The sequence below is a fragment of the Beta vulgaris genome, chromosome 4 (genome assembly GCF_026745355.1).
Source record: "Beta vulgaris subsp. vulgaris cultivar EL10 chromosome 4, EL10.2, whole genome shotgun sequence".
Classification (NCBI taxonomy): domain Eukaryota; kingdom Viridiplantae; phylum Streptophyta; class Magnoliopsida; order Caryophyllales; family Amaranthaceae; genus Beta; species Beta vulgaris.
Window position 1 is genome coordinate 5,666,059 of NC_079205.1, and position 25,031 is coordinate 5,691,089.

General features: G+C 37.2%; 1 protein-coding gene across 1 annotated transcript; it reads right to left on the bottom strand.

Annotated features, from left to right (window-relative positions):
- Nucleotides 1-21,881: 21,881 nt before the first annotated feature.
- LOC125496442 (uncharacterized) lies at nucleotides 21,882-23,350 on the bottom strand. Its single transcript, XM_048641893.2, has 2 exons — nucleotides 23,163-23,350; nucleotides 21,882-22,850 (listed from the first exon to the last, which is right to left on the bottom strand). Exon 2 carries the CDS (start codon nucleotides 22,840-22,842, stop codon nucleotides 22,051-22,053), a length of 792 nt encoding a protein of 263 aa, XP_048497850.2. The 5' UTR covers nucleotides 22,843-22,850; nucleotides 23,163-23,350; the 3' UTR covers nucleotides 21,882-22,050.
- Nucleotides 23,351-25,031: the final 1,681 nt, after the last annotated feature.

Sequence of the window (25,031 nt, forward strand, 5' to 3'; positions counted from 1 at the left end):
CGGAATTTACAAGCCTTAACAAAGAAGATTGAAACACGAAAGAATTAGGTTCAAACTGAACCTGAGAACAGGGATCTTGAATTAGATAAATACCTATGTTCTCCGCCAACACATAGTTACCTAGAGTTCGATCTATACACGCATGGTAAAATCAAGGATGAACTACATTATTGATCTGATTTCCTATACATTCCTTTTCATAGAAGAACCAGATTTAGCTAGCAAAACAAGCACACATAAATCAAGGCAAATCCATAACCAATTGACCCATAAACCATCCCAAAAACTAACAATTTCATGCCATTGCTGCCGACTTAGCTTGTTGGGGTTTGTGCTGCTACACTAAACTTGTTGGGTCTTCATCCCCAACTCATCAAGAGAGTTTTGAAAAGATTTAGAAACAGGTGGTTGCTTTTTCGAGCACCTGGAGATAACCGAGGCACCCTAATGAGGGTTCAATAATAGGATTCAAAAACCTTGTGCTCTTGATATCATGAGAGAATAATGATAAGACTTATTCTAATGAGGGTGTCTGCTCATATACTAACTCTGTTTTTATTTAGTTGCAACAATTTCTACTTTTAGGTGTTTTTTATTAGTTGCAACAATTTCTACTTTTAGGTGTTTTTTATTAGTTGCAACATTTCTCTTTTTAGAAAAGCTTTTGGGATAATTTGACTATATTACCCTTACTTCACCTACTCTTTCCCTATTTAATTATAGTACTAGTAGCAGGGGCAAGTGGATCAATTATACTCTCTTTTCTCATTTCTTAAAGTTTGTGCAAAAAGGTAAATGTTACAACTAAATAAAAACAGAGATAGTATATATATTATAAGTACAATAGTACAATGATGAGGATACGCTTAATATCCTCTATTACAATTACCCTTAATAGTTAATACCCGTACCCTAGGTATTAGTGATGTATCAGACATATCACGACCATTAGCAACTACTCCCTCTGTCCCAATTTAGTTGCTACATTTGCTTTATCACAGTTTACGAGATGCAACTTCAAACACTAAAATCTTGAGTTACATATATGAAAAAATTATAAAATTTATATATTTGGAAAATACAAATTGGGACGAATCAAACAAGATTGAACATGACTATGTTTTTTCTTATGTATATGGAGTAAAAGATAGTCAAAATTATGATGTGAATAGTGCCTACGGTCAAAATGTAGCAACTAAATTGGTAAGGAGGGAGTAAACATCTTCTAAGTTGTATAATAAAATGAATCTACCCTGATTATTCTTCCATTAGGATCTGATTCTCTTACATAGAGAAGTTCTGAATTAGTTGGCCTTTTCCCCTAATTAAGGAAACCTTTATGCTTTTGTACGGTTTGTACGTTACAAGATAAGCCCCCACTGTCTTTGATTTATAATATTTTTGTTTCGTTTGGTTTTACATTAGTTCTTTACATTATTTCATAAATCATCCCAGCCAGTGGCAAACTACCTTTATTAATTGGTGCAGAATTTTTAACCCTGTTAAGCATCAGGTGATGACAAACCAATAGACAAAGATCTTAAGGTTAAGTCATAATTCATAAGCTTCTTTCGGTCTAGCTGTTAAACTACCTTTTCAAACAATTTTTGTATGATTTGATTCCTTCTTAAGTCAATACAATCTAGCCCAAGTCAAAGAGGATTATTACTTATTAATGAATGACCTACAAGTTTCAACCAAGGCCATGATCGAATTGTTGAGCGATATCTTTCTTTAGAATTGAGGTTTCAAATTTTACAATATAGGGGTGTTTATTTCAGATATTCAATTCGATTCAAAATTTCGGATTGGAAAAAATGCGATCTGAATCCGATTTGAAAAACTTAGGATCATAAAATAAGTTTTGGATCAGATGATCGGTTATTGCGGATACCTGTCCTTCAAAACGAATATTTTGGATCGAATATCCCAAAATATCCGAAAATTTTCATGTTTTGGATATCCGAAAATGATTTTTTTATCCGTATCTAATTCGAAAATTTTCGAGTATTTGAACGAAATAACTGAAAACTAAAAAAGCGGATCGAATATTCGAAAAACCGAATCGGATGATGGATCGGATCGGATCGGATATTTATCAGGGTAAGTATGGGGGATGACGAAAATTCAAGGTATAAATTTGATAGGTAAAAGTAATAGTATCTTAAAATTGTATTTAACTCAAAAGGTATTTTATGAAGGACAAATCCATACATAGGCCCATATCAAATATTTGTCATATGTACAATAATTTATTCTCCCTTTGTATTCTTTGTAATAATGGCTATACTCTTTATGTATGTTTTCTAGTTGGTTCATTTGGAATCTTAATAATTAATATTCACCATTCGAGAAATATCTTCTAAATATATAAGAAAAAATATAGTCATCACGTGGGATCTTCTGTGATTTGTTTCAATGAGTATTTTATATATATATTCAATCATAATAATTTTTATAAATATATAATGAAAGATACTTAAGGTCAAACAAGTGCATTGACAAACGCGGACAATTAAAGCGAACCACTAGTATAATAAATGCTTATAGTTGCGGTCATTAAGTGACATATTGCGGCGGTTTTGGTCGCGCAGCAATTAAGGGGGCAGTAATAGGTAATTAATATATTGCTGCGGTTTAAAACTGCAGCAATATGTCAAGCTATTGTTGCGGTTCCTAGCCAGAACCGCCAGAATAGGTTTAATTTATTAAAAAAGTACAACGTATTGCTGCGATTTTGGGCCAAAATCGCAGCAATATGTCAAACTATTGCTGCGATTTTTGCCCAAAACCGCATCAATAGGTCCTGGTAACCAAAAATTTTTTTTTTTTTTTTTTGCATTTTACAATCACATTTAAAAGATTAAAATCAGGCAACAAACCCATCCACCATCCACAAAACTCGCATATGAATTGAAAATGAAATGACTTATATGAATCTTATTATATACTACCTCTGTATTTTTTTAGTTGCACCATTTGCTTTTTCACATTTGCCGAGACGATTCTTTGAACGTTAATATCTCTTATTGGGTGCAAGTAAAAAATATAAAAATTTGATATTTGGAATCCTCGCATTGAGACGAATCTAACAAGACCCCACTTGACTATGTTTTTTCTTATATAATAATGCGAGATAACTTAACAAAGTTGATTGATGAATAGTGCCACCAAACCAAATGGTGCAACTAAAAAAGTACGGAGGTAGTATAACGATAAAAAAAACTAGTTACATAAATAATACAATAGATTAAAAAGTAAAATGAAAAAAGAACACTTACAACTAAAATAATGCATATAATAACTAAAATTATGGGCGAAGTTATGTATCAACAACAAACGATTACCAAACTTAAACTCGAAGAAACTGAAAAATTGCACATAATAACAATAGCAAATAACAAATTCAAAAACAAATTCGAAAGCTTCTTATCTACGGGTAGCCTTTTCTGCATCAACAAATTCGAAAATTTCAGAAATTAGAAAACCCACACCGCAACCCACAACGATGACAAACCAGAGACGTGAATCTGGCGAATCTGTTAAGTAACGAACGAAAACCGAATGGTCGACGACGACCTTATGAATCTGGCGAGCGACCCACGAGAGCATGTCGAGGAACGAATGAACAACGAATGGTCGACGACGACCTTGCGAATCTGGCGAGCGACCTCGCGAATTTGGCGAAGGACCTTGCGAATTTGGCGAGGGACCTTGCGAATCTGGCGAGCGATTTTGGAAGGTCGACGTTGATTTCGAAAGGTCGACCGACGTGACTGAGAGGATGAGAGGGTTAGAGGAGAGAGAGAAGATGAGAGGAGGCGTGAAGAAGATGGGAGGAAGAGAGGAGGAGAAAGAGTGAGAGGAAACCCTAGCTGGGTAAATGAAAGAAATAAACGCATCCACCCACTACTTGGACCATTTTATTATAATTTTAAAAACCTATTGTTGCGGTTTTATATAGGAACCGCGGCAATAGGTTCAAATAATATTTTTTTATATTATTTTAATATATTATTGCGAGTCTTTCTAGAAACCTCAGCAATATGTTTGGTCAAATAGTCAAGATTTTTCAAAAAAAATCCGTTGAAAACATATTGCTGCGATTTTCGACCGAAACCGCAGCAGTATGGTTATTTTTTGTTTTTTCTTTTCTTTTTACGTGATATATTGATGCGTATGAGTAAAACCAAAGCAATATCACCTACCTCAACAATAAACAATTATTCTACTAGTGAACAAACTAAAAGAATACTGAGGGGAGTAATTGTCTATTTACTGTTTCAAATGTATACCTTTAACTAGTTTTAATTATTAAGTATAGCTTGAAACATATCTAAGAAGATCTCACATAATTATTTGTTTTAATATCATATTTTCTGAATTACAATCACAAAAAATAAAATGTGACTATTGGAAATAAATAGAATTATTATAACTATATCCTTACGAACAATGACACATAAGCATTTATATATCAAATACTTCCTCTTTTTGCACCATTTCATGTTTTCATGCTTGTCTATGTATGATTTCAAACATTAATATCTTTAATTATCAATAAGTAAAAATAATAAAAAATTGATGTGAAATAAATATAATTAGACAGATTTAACAAGATTTCATATGACTATGTTTTCCGTAAAATATAAATTACCAGAGACAATCAAAGTCTAATGCATGAATATTATATACAAATACTGCAACTATATTTCTCCAGAAGGATGAAGTATTATATGATCCGAACGTTATTAGGCCTCGTGTATCAAAAGTTCGGTAAAACCAAAAATTCTGGCAAATCTTCATTTTTGAAGTTCTGATTAGACAAAGTATTGCCCACCGTTCTATATTCTAATATTCTTATTCCTTTTTGTCATCTACTTATACATATAATATGACCTTCGTGGAGCTAGCTGTTTCCATGGTTTAAAAGACAGTTTGGCAAAAAATAAGTATCTTTATCAAATTCCTGGCTTATTGTTTTCTTAAACCACAACTATATATTGTTAGCTCTTAGTACGTGTGTAATAGCAGCAAGTTTCATGTGTAAAAATGGATGATTCTATGAGCTCCACCACTAATTACATGATGACTAACAAAATTTTCTCTTCTAATTCTATACCAAAAAATTCATCTGAGAGTGGTTGGACTTTGTACCTTGAAGACTTCGTATCCAACAAAATGGATTATGAAGATAATAATTATTTCTTAAGATCTGATTATCAGACCTCCTCAATGGTTTCTGATGCAGCTTTTGGAGATAATGATGATCACGGCGATGAATTGAAGGATACTGCAACTAGTACGGCTGCTGCTCATCATTGCGCAAATGTATGAGCATTCTTGATTTTTTTTTTTAAAGTTCGTTCCATATTCACGCGATATCGTCTTTTGTGCAACTTATAATATACACCTAGGTATACCGTATGCATAAGGCAATTTCTTTGCTCATTGGCTCATTGGCTCATTGCTCTTTCATGGAGCTCCAAAGGAGCAAAAAATGAGCAACGCGTAAACATGCACATATAGCCTTGAGTTTACTACACTTGGAAGTACCATATAAGTTCTGCATATTTTAATTTGGACCATTTTTTTTTTTCTCTTTTATATTTTTTCAACTTCTTTTAGGTGATATATTTGATCATATTTTTTCTCTCTTTCTTATAGGTTAATGGTTTAAAGCACATCTGCATGAAGTCCAAAGAGCAAGATAGTGGATCTGTGTCTAGGGTAAGCCAGAAAAGCATGGCCTTTGATAGTACATTTATCTTTTAGAATGATTTTCTTCATATACTTCAAGAGTAATTCATCATCAAAGTTAGATTTTGAAAAATGTTAAAGCTAAGACACTTATTTAGACTTGAAACTTATAGACATTTTCTTATATATCTCTTTAATTATTAATATGTGCTTGACAAATTAACTTTATTGTTGAAGCAATTAACTTTAGTTTGAATTATCATATGTAGGGATATAACCCAAATTGCCACCTCCAGAACGAGCAGATTGACATAAAGTGCAACAGTATTTCTAAGGTAATTAGGAAGCCATAATCCTCATGAATATATCATAACGTATAAATGTATCTATCTTACATAAGTGTTCTAAGACGAGTACAAAATGACCTACTTATATTATAGGGTCCTCCAACCTAAATTTTAGATTTGCCCTTGGAACTTAATACAACGGGGCTACGAGGGCAACGGGAAGGCAACATTAAAATTGTCCTTGCAGCCTAAGGAAGCAAAATTTGGACCAAAGAGGGCAATTTTAATTGCCCTCTTTGAGCTTATTTGTTGTAGTGATATAGACAAAATCATGAGCACATTTATCCTACAAATGTTCCAACAGATGTCCCGCATCCTCATATGTCGTCATACATTTTGCATGGTGAGAGGAAACTATTGTGATATATTGTCGATATAATTCAATTTGTAGAACTATGCATCACATGTATTGTCATCGGACTCAACAAGTGTTTGTTGGCATAACGATTCCTGTTAGTTGCAATGGATTTGATTCTATTTCATGTTTTCTAAGCTTAGCTTGTTAATTGTTATTTTACTGCGTCTTCAATGCGTGGTAGATGTTACTTTCCAATAAATTTCAATAAGTTTCGATAAGTGAATTTCTGTTGAAAATATATAACATACCCTGTATAATTTGCATGTGTTTAATTTCTTGCACAGGTAAAAGAACATAATGCTCCACAGCAAGCAGAAGAAGGCATCGTCATGGACTCGCTGGAGACAAAACTTAGGAGAAAAGGACTATGCTTAGTTCCAATGTCTTTCTTAGCGAATTACCTTAAATGAAACATAATTGTATACACATTTCATTATTTCTCCGCTGATGCCCCCCTTTTCATGTGTTGATTGAGTAGACATTTACATCGAATTCATAGACTAAACAATAATTAAATTGAGCAAAATGAAGAAAATTAAGATGCAAAAAGAAAATTAAGATGCAAAACTATTAGACAAATGTTGTAAACGACTATGCATCTGAGAGTGGTGTTTCTGTCAAGAAATTAAGGATGCTAATGTGTGCTGAGAGACTTGATGTGGGCACCAAGAAGGTACGCCTGAGCTTCGTTATCTGTACGTCGGAATCCTGCAAAATAAGGTTAGCCTACCCCGGGGTGGTCCCGGGATCGCCTCTCTGACGCTCAAGTCAGTAAATGATTGAGGTAGAGAGAGAAAGTAATCAATGTAGAGAGAGATGCTCTGGGTGTTGTAGCTTAAAATTGCTTTATGATGATAGATGAGACACCGCTATTTATAGAGGATGAGAGCTTCAATAAACGAGGGTATTTCAGTCATCTCCAGCTGGTGGAGGATTGTCTTCCCTAGATGTAGGGATATTTTAGTAACTTTGTCATAGGTGGGCTGGTCCAAAAATGGGCCCAAACAATTAGCCCCACGCTAAGTAACCGGAGTGGAATCGCCATTTTAGTGCGGTTGATTGGCGGAATAAGGTGATTGTATTTGTGTCGATATTGACCGGACCCGCGAAACCTTCATACTGAATCGTAGTGAAGGAAATCCCCCGAACTTTTGTGAGGCCTTGGCCGAGACGAATGGGTGCCCCCGAGGCAAGTGGTCAAGCGGGTGCCATGGCCGAGTGGTCGGGCGGGTGCACTGGCCGAGTGGCCGAGCGAGTGCCATGGCCGAGTGGCCGAGCAGGTACACTAGCCGAGTGGCCGAGCAGGTACACTAGCCGAGTGGCCGAACGGGTGCGATGGCCGAGTAGCCGAGCGAGTGCCCTGGCCGAGTAGGTCCTTGTGTTGGCTGGCTCCTTGTCCTGTTGGGCTTCCTTGTGCCGAGCGGCTCTAATTAGCCGAGTGGGTCAGACGCCACACAAATGAGGGGCTAATGAGCCCCACGCTGTCCGAGTGGGTGCCGACGAAGTACTTAGCTTGAATTTGGCTAAGCATGAGATCAACTCGTCAAAGGAGAGGGGTCTCCTAGTGGCGGAGTTGGTCGGACGCCACTGGGATGAGGGGCTAATGAGCCCCATGCTGTCCGAGTGGGTGCCGACGAAGTACTTAGCTTGAATTTGGCTGAGTATGAGAGCGACTCGTCAAACGAGAGGGGGTCTCCTAGTGGCCGAGTGGGTCGGACGCCACTTGGAAGAAGAAATAATGAGCTGCATGCTGTCCGGGTGGGTGCCGACGAAGTACTTAGCTTGAATTTGGCTAAGTATGAGAGCGACTCGTCAAAGGAGAGAGGGTCTCTTTGTGGCCAAGTGGGTCGGACGCCACTCGGATGAGGGGCTAATGATCCCTATGATGTCCGATTGGGTGCCAATGAAGTACTTAGCTTGAATTTGACCAAGTATGAGAGCAACTCGTTAAAGGAGAGGGGTCTTCTAGTGGCCGAGTGGGTCAGACGCCACTCGGATGAGGGGCTAATGAGCCTTATGTTGTCCGAGTGGGTGCCAATGAATTACTTAACTTGAATTTGGCCAAGTATGAGAACGACTCGTTAAAGGAGATGGGGTCTCCTAGTGGTCGAGTGGGTCGGATGCCACTCGGATGATGGGCTTATGAGCCCCATGCTGTCCGAGTGGGTGCCAATAATGAAGTACTTAGCTTGAATTTGGCTAAGTATTTGAGTAGCGCTCCTCAAAATACTAAGGGAAGTCATTAACGCTCCTTGGCACGTTGGGGGCTTATGAGCCCCAAGTGGCCAAGGGAGGTCCTTAGCCTTATTTTGGCTAAGTATTTGAGTGACGGTCCTCGAGATGCTGAGAGAGTTCATGGACGCTCCTCGAGATGCTGAGCGAGGTCCTTAGCCTTATTTCGGCTAAATTAGTAGGACGCTCCTTTTAATGTTGAGGGAGGTCATGGACGCTCGTCGAGATGCTGAGTGAGGTCATGGACGGTTGGACGCTCCTCGGCACGTTGGGGGCTTATGATCCCCAAGTGGTTGAGGGAGGTGATTAGCCTGATTTCGGCAAGTTAGTAGGATGCTCCTGTTATGACCGAGGAGATGCCAATGAGCGAGCTTCTCGACTCGAGAGGGCTAGTGAGCCCCATGTTTCCCGAGGAGTTCTACGATGCTGCTCGTATCCCGAGTAGGTCCGATTGTTGATACTTAGCCGTTTTTAGGATAAGGTGGCCGGGGGGTTCTCCATGATTGTATGTCGGCAGTTTCTCCATGATTGTATGTCGTTGGAGAAGTTCTTGACTCGGGGGATGAAGAACGTCATCATACCTCTATCGAGTGTATTCATTGGACCAGCTCAGGGGTTCAAGCAATTATCCCCACACTGGATGATGATCGGATAGGGCAGCTTGTTCCTTCCTAAGCGGTCGTCCAGCGAAAATTGAGACAGTCTCCTGGTCGGGGGATGCCATGCCGGTCCTCGGAGGGGGGAGGGTTCAAGATTAAGCCATATTTCTTGGTTCCCTGATGTGCAAGAGCCCCAAATGTTATGTTTTTTGAGGCCGTGCTAGGTGAGCCTCATGAGCGAACCGAGATGAAATTCTTGAGTTGGGAAGATACATAATCCCCGAGTTGGGGAGGAGCCCCAAATTTCCCGAGTGGACTCAACGATGTCCATTTGATTTTGCTAGGGGACTGAACTAGACTGACTTTATTCTCCGAGTTGGCCCTCAAGTCTCTCGAGTTGGGTGTTGAGATACTTAGCCAAATTTAGGCTATGTGTTTAGCCCCCTGACAAGGCCGAGAAGGGTAATGCACCAACTCGGGGGCTAACAATCTCTCCATAGTGATCTCGAAAGTCTTCAAGGTATTTACTTTGTTTTCCTTGATCGATCTGGGTGACGTAAGATTTTTTATAATGAGCCTTTAAGGCTGAGAAAAATTTCGCCTTGGTTGAGTAGGCATCTAGGGCCGAGTAGATGCTCCAATTGAGTGAGCACCTAAGGATAAGTGGGTACCTTGAATGAGTAGGTACCGTTGATGAGTCGGTCCCTTTGATGAGTAGGCACCTCTGGCGGAACTGTACCATAAACTGGAGGGTGCCGCTTATTCTGGAAGGGTTTTGCGGTTCTGAGTCACCACACCCCTTGTTCGGATCTGTCTTTATGAGTTGTGTGCTTCGATACAAATTCTTCCTAGTGATAACATGTTTCTAGAGGACCTTGAAAAGGCGTGAGTAGGTTGCTTAGGCGTGAGTAGGTTGCTTGGCTGAGAAGGTTGACGCGATCCTACCCTCTGTTTAGGTCCCAGCCGGTTAGGCTGAGCATCTCGGGAGGGACGAATGATCTCTTTATGACGAGTAGAAACTATACTCATCTGCCTTTGCTGGAGAGTTAGTTGAAGATGAGCTACAATCAAGGTGTTGTATGTTGTAGTTATGGGTGGAGGGTCAGCTGCTTATATTTCACCCGATTTCGCGGGATAACCGACTTCGCGATAAATTTCCCATTGGGGTGGAATCCTCATTGGGATAGAGGGATAGCACTATGGGTGCATATGGGATGCTTGAGCGCTAGCTCTTATAGAACGATTTGTTTGGGAGCATGTCTGCTTCGTTGGGGCCATTGCTCAGCAACAATGAGGTGGGTTTTTGCTGAGTGGCAGTGGAATGAATCTTGCTGAGTGGTGGCGAAGTAACTTTTTGTACTATCCCCATAAACGACGCCAAATTATTTCTGCCAAGAAATTAAGGATGCTAATATGTGCTGAGAGACTTGATGTGGGCCCCAAGAAGATACGCCTGAGCTCCGTTATCCGTACGTCGAAATCTTGCAAAATAAGGTTAGAGTACCTCATGGGTGGTCCCGGGATTGCCCCTCTGACGCTCAAGTCAGTAAATGATTCAGGTAGAGAGAGAAAGTGATTATTGTAGAGAGAGATGCTCTAGATTTTGCAGAATTGCTTTTTCTGATGATAGATGAGACACCGCTATTTATAGAGGATGAGACCTCCAAAAAACGATGGTATTTCAGTTAGCTCCAGCTGATGGAGGATTGTCTTCCCTAGATGTAGGGATATTTTAGTAATGTTGTCATAGGTGGGCTGGTCCAAGAAATGAGCCCAAACAAGTGGTTTCGACATTATTAAACAATATTTGATTTTGTTTTTTTATACCACAATTCAAAAAAATGAAAATAATTAATTGTTGAGCTAATCTAGTAATCCTGATCAAAGTACCTGAAAATTAAGTTATAATGAGAGGATACGAGTCGTAATAATCACTCAAAATACCAAATATGTATAATTATTACTACTATTTTGTATAAACCAATAAAGAAGAAATTTTCTTTTCTTAGACTCTAATCCTGTTAGATATATTACACTACAAAAAAAAAAGTCCATTTAGAGACGGACAAAATCCGTCCCTAAATAGGTCAAATCCGTCGCTATATGGGCTTAGAGACGGATTTAGAGACGGGTATTGTCCCTCTCTAAAACCCTTGTCGCTAATTCGAGTTAGAGACGGATTTTAAAAATCCGTCTCTAAAGTTTAGAGACGGATTTTGGAAATCCGTCTCTAAGCTTAGAGACGGATTTAGGAAATCCGTCTCTAAATTTAGAGACGGGTTTTTTAAATCCGTCTTTAAGCTTAGAGACGGATTTTGGAAATCCGTCTCTAAACTTAGAGACGGATTTTGGAAATCCGTCTCTAAGTTTAGAGACGGATATTGGAAATCCGTCTCTAAACTCGCTGAATAAAAAAAAAATATATAAACGAAATTAACAACACGATAGTTCCTAATATTATCATGATTATATTTAATCACCTATTATTACCTACCTAGTTCAAGTTGATCTCATTACCATTTAGGAATATCCCTAAGTAAAACCCGGTTCAGCTCTACAAGGGAAAGGATAAGAAGACTCCACAGTCGCAAGAATCGCTGTTCGTAGGAATCGAACTTGTAACCTCAAAGAAACGAGAAGAAGCTCCAACCAACTACACCAAATACAACTTGTATACTTTATACATAATATTGGTAATATGTAGAAGAAATATTAGAGACGGATTTTTAAAATCCGTCTCTAATTTAGGGACGGATTTGAAAATCCGTCTCTAAATTAGAGACGGATTTCTAAAATCCGTCCCTAAATTAAAGAAGCGCAATAAAATATTCGTATTTTGAATTTAGAGACGGATTTTTAGAATCCGTCTCTAAATTTAGAGACGGATTTTAAAAATCCGTCCCTAAATTAGAGACGGATTCTAAAAATCCGTCCCTAAATTAGAGACGGATTTTGAAAATCCGTCTCTAAATTAGAGACGGATTTTGAAAATCCGTCTCTAAATTAAATAGGTGGAATAAAATATTCATATGTAAATTTAGAGACGGATTTTTTAAATCCGTCTCTAACTTTAGGACGGATTTTCAAATCCGTCTCTACTTTAGGGACGGATTTTCAAAATCCGTCTCTAAATTTATTTCGAGACGGATTTTTAAATCCGTCTCTAATTTAGGACGGATTTTTAAAATCCGTCCCTAAAGTTAGAGACGGATTTAAAAATCCGTCTCTAATTTAGAGACGGATTTAAAAAATCCGTCTCTAAATTAGAAACGGATATATATCCGTCGCTATATAAGCTTTTTTTTGTAGTGTTAGGGGATTTAGGTTTTTTTTATCTCTATTATATGAGCCAAGGGGGAGCTATGATGTCTCCTTTAAAAAGTCTTTTTTGTCCTTAGCTATATATATAATTGGATATTCAAATTTTCTACAATATATTCTTTCCTCATTTAAAGATGTGGTCAAAACTCTAATGATGATAAATTAAACTAAATAAGCATTAACAAAGTAACTTGACACAATGAAAGAAATGGTTATTTAATTTTAAAAAATTACAAAATCAATTTGACTATAAGACCTTACATCTAAATATTCATTACAATTTCTAAGCATTTTACATTAGTTTGTACAACAATAATTATAAATCACACTTCTAAAATTATATTTAGATTAAATTTATTAAGAACATACCCAAATAATCGACACACACATCGCGTGCATAGAAGGCTAGTATATATGAAGGAAGGGGCTTTTTTAAGACTTAATTAGATAGTGATTAGAGATCCTAAGGGAATGTTTGAATTGAGGATAATGCATTAAGGGGTAATAAAAGTCAAATCAAAGAGTATTTACAAGGTGGTTAAATGTGATTATGAACAGATGAAAAAGTGATAAAGATGATAAGCTTATGTTGGGAAGAAGAAAAGGGAATTAATAGGAAAATTGTTACCCTCCTTATGAGGGTAATAGTTACCCACCACCCGCTCGAGTAATTGTTACCCTCATTTGGAGGGTAATAGCTTTTTCTTCTCTCCTTCTTATCACAACAATACTACATCATCGCCATTACAATCATCTCAATTCACCTTCATTTTTCTTTTATTAGGTAGTTTGACTTTTATTACTCCTTTAATTTATTAACTCCACTTTTTTTTTTTTCGGTAAACAATTATTAACTCCACTTTAAGCATGCCCTAAGAGTAATAGTAGATCTTTCAAAGATTTTATGGGCACTTGTCAAAGCACTTACGTGGTATGTAGAAGAAAGGTAGAGTGTGTTAAGGGTATAGGGTATGCCAAAAACCAGAATATTGGGAGAGAGTAACTGGCCATAGAAAAACACAATTGATTAATGTTTTTTCAGGATTAGTATCCCCATACAACAGCTATTCCACAAGTGAATACATTCCTTTCTCAACCACGAAAAAATAGCGGGAAGCATTCAAGAAAAATCAAAAGAACTTTTAAAATATTTCGATTGGTTGCAATAATTAAGTTGTACCACGTAAATTTTACAATGATTGTAGGAAAAATAATCCGAATTAATATATATGGTAGCATTATTGAGGGTCTTAAGTAGCACACGCTTTATACAAAACATGTATGTAATCTTCTAATAATTGTGATAGTTGTGATTTTACTCTTGAAAATTTAGTCTCACTCATGTATATATTTTCATAGTTTTTGCATGTTAATATTTGCAATCATAATTAATCAAGCGTATGTTGGTATTCTTGGGGTAGTCATGCTAGGTTGACAAGAGATTGGAATTTGACTTTAACTATTAGCTGACTTGAGACCTTAATTCACCCCGAGTATCTATGTTGGTATAGAGCGAGAGTTCATGCTAGATGCTTAGGGTAATTACTTAAGCGTCGACAGATGGTTGGAGTTATTAGTGTTGAAGCCATTGCTTAATCAAGTAGTCCTCATGTATTATTCCCCATGTTTAATGCTACTAGAGACTAGGTCACACGCATAAGGCTAGGAATAGCTAGATTGATAACAATGTTTGATAAATAGCCTTTATGTATTTACACAAATAACATGCTAATGACTGGATGTATTATCATTGGAACCCATTATGAACAAATCAATTAATAAATAAAATGGTGCAAGCATTACAACATGAGCAGGCTGAATACATTTGGTAAAAAAACTCAAGATCCTAAATTTTACTTTTCTTTTGTTCTTTAATCCAAAAATACAATAAAATGTATGGAAGTCTTGTAAGCATTGAGATTTCCCAATAATTATAGCTACATATGAATTTTATGATAGGTGGAAGAAGTAAGACCGAAGTAACACATAACATTAAATCTAAGAATATTTAGTAAAAGGTTTTTCACAAGCTTCAAACTCTTGCTCTATTCAACTTTGCATTATCTCCTTCTCTCTTTCCTCTTAGGCGTTCCTCAATTTTGCAATCACAAAATTTGTAATAAGACCTAAGTCGTTATCTTCATCATTAATGAAAAAAAATGAGACTAAGAATAGAGATAATCAACAGTCCTCGAGAAATTACAGCATTATACAACTCAACAATTGTAGCGATTCTTGGTAACCATTTGTGCTTCTTTGCGTCATCCTGAAAGCATACATACGCTCTTATTTCATCATAACATTTTACAAGTGAATTTAAGGAAAGATACAAATAAAAATTTGCAGCTTACATGAAAAATGAAACTGATATTCTCATTGTAATCAAGAAACTTGTAAGAATAGTGCCTTGAATTGTGCCTTGAAGGTGTTTGGTAGAATGCCTAACAAAGCTAAGGGATGACATAAGGCTGACTTTGAATGTATATATCTCTCAATCTATAAATTGTTTTTTATGTGATTCAAATTGGAGGTGATAGCTTGTTCCAAGAGCTTTCCAACGACAAGTCATATGCCCAATTTCGCTGAGAAACGAGAAAGTTATGACTGTTTTACGAAGAACTGACGAAACTATTTCGTCTTGCCCCTCGCTCGGGTAGGTCGGGCGGATCTCGCCCGGGCACTTTCAATCGGGCGCTCAAGCTATTTTGGAAAAGCGAAATCTGTCCGACCGACGGATTTCGCCTCGACAGGTCGGGCGGTTCGGCGTTTTGTCCGAAAAACGTGTTTTTGACGCGGGAGTATAAATAGGTCATTAATCTAATTGTTTTATACGACGAATTAGACTTAATTCTCTCTATAATCTGTTATTCCTCACATAATAAATATTCTCTTTCTCTTCCCGTGGACGTAGCCAAATTGGCGAACCACGTAAATCTGTTGTCTGATTTTCATTGTTCTGCATTCGTTATTTGTTTCTCTCTCACGTCTGTCGTCATAACAAATTGGTATCAAGAGCTTTGTGTTTGATCTGTATGAGAAAGATGTCTGGGATGAATGTGAAGATTGATAAATTCACTAGGAGGAATAGTTTCAATCTGTGGCAAATCAAGATGCGGGCTTTACTGAAGCAACATGGGTTATGGGCGCTGTTGGCAAAGAAGTCAACGGATTCGATCACCGCTGAGATGGAATTTCTGGAGGAAAAGGCGCATTCAACAATTATGTTATGTCTGTCTGATGACATAATTACTGAAGTTGGAGAGCAGGAAACAACTGCTGGTCTGTGGTTGAAGTTAGAGAGTTTATACATGACGAAATCTCTAACCAACAAGTTGCTTTTGAAGCAACGTCTGTTCAGCCTGCGTATGCAGGAAGGTACGTGTCTAAGGGATCACTTAGAGAAACTGAATACTATCTTGCTAGATCTGCGAAATATTGATGTTAAAGTAGATGATGAGGATGCTGCTTTAATGTTATTAGTATCTTTGCCTGTATCATATGAGAATTTTGCGGATTCTTTTATTGTTGGGAAAGATAGTATGTCGTTAAAAGAAGTAAGATCTGCTCTTCATACTAGAGAGGTCCGTCATCAGGCATCTTGTTTTAGTACAGAAAATCAGGCATTTGGATTAGTAGTTACTGGGGGTACGGGACAAAAGAAATTTGGTAAAAATAATTCTAAGGGTCCTAAAACTACTGATGTTTGTAATTACTGTAAGGAAAAGGGGTGTTGGAAAAATGAATGTCCTAAGAAAAATAAGTAGCCGGACAAGAATGAAGGTTATGCTGCTCTGGCAGAAACTGAAGGTAATTCTGAGGAAGATCTGGCCCTAGTTGTTAATAACCAGTCACATTATAGGGATGTGTGGGTTCTCGATTCTGTGGCATCATATCATATTAGTCCATGCAGGGAGTGGTTTTCAACTTATGAGCAGATAGATGGGGTAATGTTTATATGGCCAACAGTGTTGCTGCAAAGTAGTTGGAATAGGCTCTATAGGGTGAGGACTCATGATGGTACATTTTGTACCTTAAACGAAGTTAGGCATGTTCCACTAATGACAAAGAATCTGATATCTTTGAGTCTTGTTGATAGCATGGGGTTTAAGTTTTCAAGGTGAAGGTGGAGTTATGAGTTTCTAGAAAAGTTCAAAGGTGGTTATGAAAGGTATTAAAAATGATACCTTATATATTCTTCAAGGTTCTACTGTGACAGGTTCTGCTGCTGTTGCATCATCTGAGATTCACAAGGAGGAGTTGACCAAGTTGTGGCATATGAGACTTGGGCACATGGGTGAAAGAGGGATGCAAATTCTGTCAAAGAGGGATCTTCTATGTGGGCACAAGGTGCAGGATCTAGAGTTTTGTGAACACTGTGTGTTTGGGAAGCTTCATCGTAGCAAGTTCCAAAGGCAGTTCATACAACGAAAGGTACTCTTGATTATATCCATTCTGGTTGTTGGGGACCTTCCTGAGTTGCATGTATTGGAGGTCACAGGTATCTTATGTCGATAATCGATGATTATTCAAGAATGACTTGGGTAATTATGATGAAACACAAAAGTGATGCTTTCAAGAATTTCAAGCAGTGGAAGGTCTTAGTGGAAAATCAAGTTGAAAGGAAGGTCAAAAGGTTGCGTACTTAAAACGGTCTGGAGTTTTGTTGGTCTGAGTTCGATTAGTTCTGCAAGAATGAAGGGATTGCTCGCCATCATACTGTTAGAAATACGCCACAACAAAATGGACTTGCAGAACGCATGAATCAGACACTGTAGGAGAGAGCGAGGTGCATGCTCTCAAATGCTGGGTTAGGTAGGAGATTTTGGGCAAAAGTTGTGAGTACAGCTTGCTATTTGATCAACCGTGGACCTCACATAGGTATTGACTGTAAAACACCTTATGAGGTGTGGTCTTGTAAGCCTGCAGATTATTCTCTATTGAGAGTTTTTTTTTCTATTGTTTATTATCATGTAAATGAGGGTAAGTTAGAACCTAGAGCTAAGAAGGGTGTATTTGTGGGTTTTGGAAGTGGAGTTAAGGGCTATAGAATCTGGTTACCTTTTGAGAGTCATGTTATACTTAGTAGAAGTGTAATATTTGATGAAAATTCTATGCTTAACTCTCATGTGAAGTCCACTATGGTGTTTGTTAGTAGTGATGTTGATAAACAGGTGGAGCTGCAAGTCACTCTATGCAAGCTGAGAGTGAATCACAACTTCAAGGTGGAGAAGATCAACATGGTGCTACTGAAGAGTCTTCTAGTTATCAGCCAACCACATTTGAAGTACATCAACCACGCATAGAACTTGATAGAGCTAGAAGAGTTGGTGTGGGGCCTCCAAAGGGGTATGGTTTTGAAGACATGGTTGCCTATGCACTATAGGTTGCTGAGGAGGTGGAGGTTGAAAATCATGAGCGATCCACCTATAAAGAAGTTGTTTACGGAAGCGAGTCTGTTCAATGGCTCGCTGTAATGGGAGATGAGATGGAGTCTTTGGGTAAGAATCAGAATTGGGAGCTAGTCAAACGTCCTAAGGAGAGGAAGATAGTTACATGCAAATGGGTCGTCAAGAAGAAGGAAGGGTTTTCACCTTCTGAGAGGACTAAGCATATTGATGTGAGATATGATTTCTTGAGGAGTGAGACTAGAATTAAGGTGAAGAAGGTAGGAACTGCTGATAATCCTGCTGATATGTTCACCAAGCCGATTTTGCAGAGTAAGTTTTAACATTGTTTGGACTTACTCAATGTTCGTGATTGTTAGTTACCCCCTTGGGGCAATCTGGGGTCCTTAGGGACTAATCTGGTCTGGTTATCTTTTGGGACAAGTCTGTTATAGGGAGATTCTGGGCGTTGTGGTCAATACATCTGTTTTCTGGCTTATTGTGAGAGGATTCGAGTCAAGGTGGAGATTTGTAAGAATAGTGCCTTGAAGGTGTATGGTAGAATTCCTGAAAAAGCTAAGGGATGACATAATGCTAACTTTGAATGCACATATCTCTCAATATATAAATGTTTCTGATGTGATTCAAATTGGAGGTGATCGCTTATTCCAAGAGCTTTCCAACGATAGGTCATATCCCCAATTCCGCTGAGAACGAGAAAGTTATGACTGTTTTACGAAGAACTGACGAAAAATTTTCGTCTTGCGCCTCTCCCGGGTAGGTCGGGTGGATCTCGCCCGGGCACTTTCAATCGGGAGCGCAAGTTGTTTTGGAAAAGCGAAATCCCTCCCGGTCGGGCGGTTCGGCGTTTTGTCCGGAAAACTCGTTTTTGACGCGGGAGTATAAATAGGTCATTAACCTAATTGTTTTATACGACGAATTAGACTTAATTCTCTCTGTAATCTGTTATTCCTCACATAATAAAATATTCTCTCTGCCCGTGGACGTAGCGAAATTGGTGAACCACGTAAATCTGTTGTCTGATTTTTATTGTTTTGCATTCATTATTTGTTTCTCCCTCACGTCTGTCATAACAAAACTTCTTCCATTGTTTTCCAATGCTCAGCTGCATTAATAAAACAGAAAACATAAGGATTTAGAGAATAAAGAATCAAAACATCAGCATTGCATGATGGCGCATATCCATAAAGTTGCTATCAAGTATAAGTAAACGAAATTCTCAGCAACGGCTTACAATTTTGTTTAGTATTATCCAAATTAAGTTTAGTTAAAAAAAATTATTTCTTAGAATTATACTGCATTCATGTAAGTAACACACCAGAACATTGGATTAGAATTTTAATCAGAAGTAATGAGGAAAATAAACTACCATAATATCTAATTTTTTGTGAACATGACATATAGAAACACTGGATGCTAAACATCCCGTGAGAAATCGCAATTGCCAGTTTAAAATCAGGGGAGCACATCTCATATAACTTTCAAATAAAATAGTATATCCAATTTGTATCCTATGCTATGGTTTGAATCAACACACTTAAACTTTCCATCCAACACTCATATAGTCATATGCAAAAGACATAGTACAAAAGAATGCGATTTGAAATTTCATACTTTAGTATACCTAGAACTGTAGTGAATGACCAAGCTAAGCTAAGTAAAGTTTGACCTAATAATAAAGGTTTCGTAACTTCAAGGTAATAAGATTAAATCCTTTTAGAAGTTCTTTAATAAAGAGATTCTCTTTATCATCCCTCACTTTTAAAAAGACAAACCTAATCTTTAAAACTGGTAAGATATACATATTAAAGGTCATAGTTTAATAACATTATTCATCTAAAATTCTAATATATAAGCCAAGGGGGGAGTTATGGTGTCCCCTTTTATAATGTTTTTTTGTCTTAACTAAATATATAATTGGATTGTCAAATTTTCTACAATATATCCTTTCCTAATTTGAGAATGGGTCAAAATTCTAATAATAAATTAAACTAAATAAGTATTAAAAAAGTAACTTGACACAATTCAAAAATGGTTATTTAATTTTTTTAAAAAAATTAAATTGACTATAAGACCTTATATCTAAATATTCATTACAATTTCTAACCACTTTATGTTAGTTTGTGCAATAATAATTATAAATCATACTTCTAAAATTATATTTAGATGAAATTTATTAGAAACATATCCAACAATTGACGCACGCATCGAGTATATAAAAGGCTAGTACATATATATAGTGAATGAGGTCGTATATGTGACGGGATGAAACAATTTACCTAAATATATGAGGTCTATATAAGTTGAAGCTTCCTCATAAAAGGAATTGTCTTGTTTGGACAAAATTCTTAATAGACGATACATGGTGGACCATTGTAATTTGGGCTGCAACTCCACATGTTGTAGCATGTGGTAAGAAATTGTTCGGTACACGTGTGGTTGAATGCTCCATGTGCATTGTTGATTCTTGAAAGCGCCATTTCTCCAACCATGGCCCATTTATGTTCTTACTCGTATTATTCAGGAGATGTTTTAAGAAATTTACAAGTATTTGGGTTCATTGGAAGCCACACGAATGATGCACACTTTATAGTTTATTCCTATGTCTAAGCTCAACTCAAACATTACTTATTTTAGTTATCCAATTTCTATGAGATAATATTCCGGGCAACTACTTTTAGGACCAAAAAAAGGCAATCTACACACATGATGAAATAGAGATTATTAATTGGTAGTTTTAATTTAATAAAAAATTATTATTGTTTAATAGATAGATGCAACAATTTTATTAGATACATTTGGACAAAATCAGGTTCTGGCAAGTTATACATGTACACAGTATCACCTCTGTATTTTTTAGTTGCAACAATTGATTATTTAATACACTCACCAAAAAGGCAAATATTACATTTAGAAAAACAAAGAAAGTGTTACTAGATGGAGAGTCGTTTAGTTGTAAGAGTGACAATATCAAGATATTGTTGTTTGAAGTGTATTTATTGATTAGATAGTGAAATAACTTTATAGAAATTTTAAGGTTTGGGGTTTGAAATATGCTTGTTACATTTGTTTGGTGGTGTGGGTAATATGTAAAGACTAGATGAAATCAGTTTCGAAACTATGAACAGATATTGAAAACAATAATATTGAAAGAGAATTGCTTGACTTTTTCTTTTAACATTTGTATACAACAATTCCATCAAATTTTTAAGTTAGTTTCTATTTATTTTCATACATATCACGTGCATACAAAACTAATTTAGAAAATACGAATGATCCTATTATAATAAATAATCCGACGAAAAATAAACTAACAAGCAATTGTTAAAAAAAAAAAAAAAGTGCCCAAGTTACGGTTGGATTTGGAGGTCGTCGTCATATGAAGTTGCTGTCTTGGCAACTCCAACTGTGAGGATATTTTGTCCTTTTTTATTTATAGACTTAATAGTATATCCATGTGAATCAAATAAATCCTCCTCTAATGCAAATCACAATAAATGCAATATCCAAAACGTTAATGACTCCATACCAACCCCAAAAATATATGCTTCATCAACCATATAGTAGGTCATATATTAACCATATGTCCATATAGTAGCTAGGTCTAAGTGGACAAAGTGGCAATAAACATTGAATTTTTAGATTTAATATAGTAGATCAAATATTTAGATTTGCAAATGACAATTCAATTTATTTGAAAAAGTATTGAACCCAGCCAGTGGCGGATCCAGGAATTTTTTAATGGTGGTTCATCATAAATTACCGTTCACTAAATCAAAATAATTTTTAATAAAAAATACTCCAAACTAAATTTCAATCGAAAAGAAAATAAATATATAACCAATAATTATACAAAATACAACCAAATAGTACTAGAAAAACCAAATATCCAAATTATACTACAAAAATACAACCAAATACTAGTAAAAATGATTACAATTGCTCACGACGAGTTTTCATGTTTTGATATCGATTTACAATATCATTCATGCTAACATTCAAAAACAAATCATTCTCTAAATAAGTAATCAAACAATCATTCAACATTTGATCTCCCATACCATTACGCAATTTGTCTTTCACTTGCGTCATTCCAGAAATACCCTTTCTACACTTGCCGTTGCAACGGGGAGAAGTAACACCAATTTTAAAAGCAAGTAGACCCTATCGTGAGTTTCAGACAATCCCGTCTCCACAAGTTTCATTGAAAGCTCACTAAGAGTCTTCAAATCCATGGCTATCACTGCTTTGTTGTGAGCACTCGTGTGTTTCCCGACATGATTTTTTATCGTATCTAATCTATTCCAAGATTTGAAACCCCCACTAACAAAAGCATCACCTCCAATTGCATTCTCATCCTTGAATAAATAACAAACGAAACAATAGGCAGCATCCTTTTCCACACTATACTCAAGCCAACTCCATGTTTCAAACCACTGGGCAACAAATCGACGGTTTTTTTGTGCAATAAGTGTTTGAGGAAATAGAAAGTCTTTGGGTTGACAAGGTTTTCTCTCAATGTAAGTTCTCCTCACTAAATCTCTATCATTTTTATGAAAATTACTCATCTTTCTCCTTAATCCTGGGTCTTGTGGAAGATTGGCGCAATCAATTTCACTTAGTCTTTGACCAAAGACCGGAGCGCTAGGAGGATTATGAGGGGAATTTGGAGGGGAATTATGAGGGGAATTTTGAGGAGAATTTTGAGGGGAATTTTGAATTGAATTGTGTGATGGAGAGGAATGTTGTTCGCTTGCTAGTTGAGGAGACAAAATTTGTTCACTTTGTGTTGGATGTGGAGGAGAATTTGGAGTTGGATTTTTCTTAGTGAAGAAACTAGCAATGTTTTGCATTTTGTTTGGAGTACGTTTTCTCTTCATTATCAAATCTGAAAATCAAGTAACAATTGAACTAAATTTGATGTATCTCATGAAATGAAACATGTCAATTTGTCATAACTCATAAGCCATAAACTATCATCAACAAAATCAACAATAAAGTGATAACACTCAATTTAAATATAATGTAATTCCAAATACAACAACAAATCAACATTTATAACAATTCTACATTACATAATCTGATATAAACACCTATAACAACTGAAATTGCAATTTATTTTTCAATTCTCATGAAATTGATAAACCCTAATCTATAAAGTAAAACAAGAAATCAAGCAAATTGAGTAGATTAAATGTACCTAGAGTAAAACAAGAAATCCGGCCACTGTCATCCACCAAGAAATCTGATTTCCGACCACTTGAAGAGTTGAAGCCACGAATTCTGACCACGTACTTGAAGCCACGAACGAATCGCCCAGACGCGGAGACGCCCACTGCCCACGACGGACGAAGCCACCAGCCCACCAGCAGTGACGAATGGACCACGAAGGCGCCACCGGTGAGGTCGCCGGACGAAACCAGTCAAGCCAGCAAGGCAGCGACGAAAACGTTTGAGGTTTTATGAGAGAGAAAGAAGTCTGCGATTGTGAGTGAGAGAAAAGAAGTTTGTGACTGCAGCCCACCAGCGTGATTTTTTTGAAATTTTTTTAATTTTTTTTTTTTTTATTGCTGGTGCACGTGCACCAGCGTGGTATGAGGTAAATCCGCCACTGAACCCAGCAGGTTTTGGATCTCGATAGAATTGGTGCGGGCTGTAGAGAAAAAGTAGGAGGGAATTGAGACTGTACTTGCGTGTATTTCAGGGAAAAAAGGGTTTTTTTATCAACTATTTTTGAGATTTCAAAAAATCACCAAATATTCCTTATATTTTCAAATTTAACTAGTTATCCTCCATTTTATTGGAAATACATCTACATATTCTTAATGACTAACGGGGGTTAACGATGTTAGTCTTAAATCTCATTAAACCCTAATTAGCCTTAATTAACCTAACTCAACCCTAAGATCTAACTTCTAAGCCTACCCAAACCTTAACCCCTAATTTCAAACCCTAATCCTAATCCCACAACCACCCAACTACCACCCCCTCCCCCACCCCACCCTCACCGCAGTCCACCCACCCTCACTCCCCCACCCTCGCAGCCTTGCCAGCCCCTCCCCCACCCCTGCGCCCCTCCAATTCTTCGATTTTCGCAGCAGCTTGTTCGAAAATTCACCAGGAGATCTCGAAAATGGAAGGGGGTGTTGTGGCGGGCAGGAGTGGAGGGAGGAGTGGGCTATTCCAAAATCAAGGGGGGCGCGATGATGGGAAAGGGGTAGGGGAACTGGGTTTGGGATATGGGCCGCGCAGATTTGGAGGAAGGGTGGGGGAATTGGGTTTGGGTTGCGGGCGGCGGGGGTAAGGGAGAGGGGCTGCGTGGGGTTGGGGGTTGCATTGGTGGTGGGAGGGTGTGGAGGGGTGCAGGGGTGGTGGTTAGGGTTAGGTTTATGATGTAGGGTTACGATTAGGGGTAACGGGTTAGAGTTTGGGTTAGTGGTTAATTAGGGTTAATGACTAATTGCGGTTAATGTCGTTAGTCATTATTACGGGAATTTGGGTGTATTATTATTAAAATTAGGGGTACTTGGTGAAATTAAAACATGGGGGGTACCTAGTGAATGTTTTGAAAACTCGAGGGTATCTGGTGAAAAAAACCGAAAAAATAAATCTTCCTTTTTTGTCTCTCCCCTTATCTTCTATTTAAAACATATCTTCTTTTTTAGTTTCTTCGCATTTTCCAATAAGTCTCATATGTGTAATGGCTTTAGTTTCATATATGGGTTTTGTAGTCCCCCCATTCACGGTGGGTGCATTAGTTTGGTTTCTTTATGCGTTAGTGAGGTTTGGACTTGTCTCCAGTTTAAGGTTGACCTGTAGATCGAATTTTGTACAGGATTGCAATGATGGTCAATATTTCGCAGGACAATCGGTTGAATTAACTCTAGTTCTACATTATAACTACATCAGATCGTTACTAGACCCTCTCGTAGAAGGATGCATTAGACAATGATATGAAAGATGGTATTTAGAAGGGTAATTCTGCTCAACGATCGTGGTTTTGCCATATTACAATTAATTTCTTTCAATTTGATCTGTATTTTTTAGTTTCTGACTCCCATTGTAGATA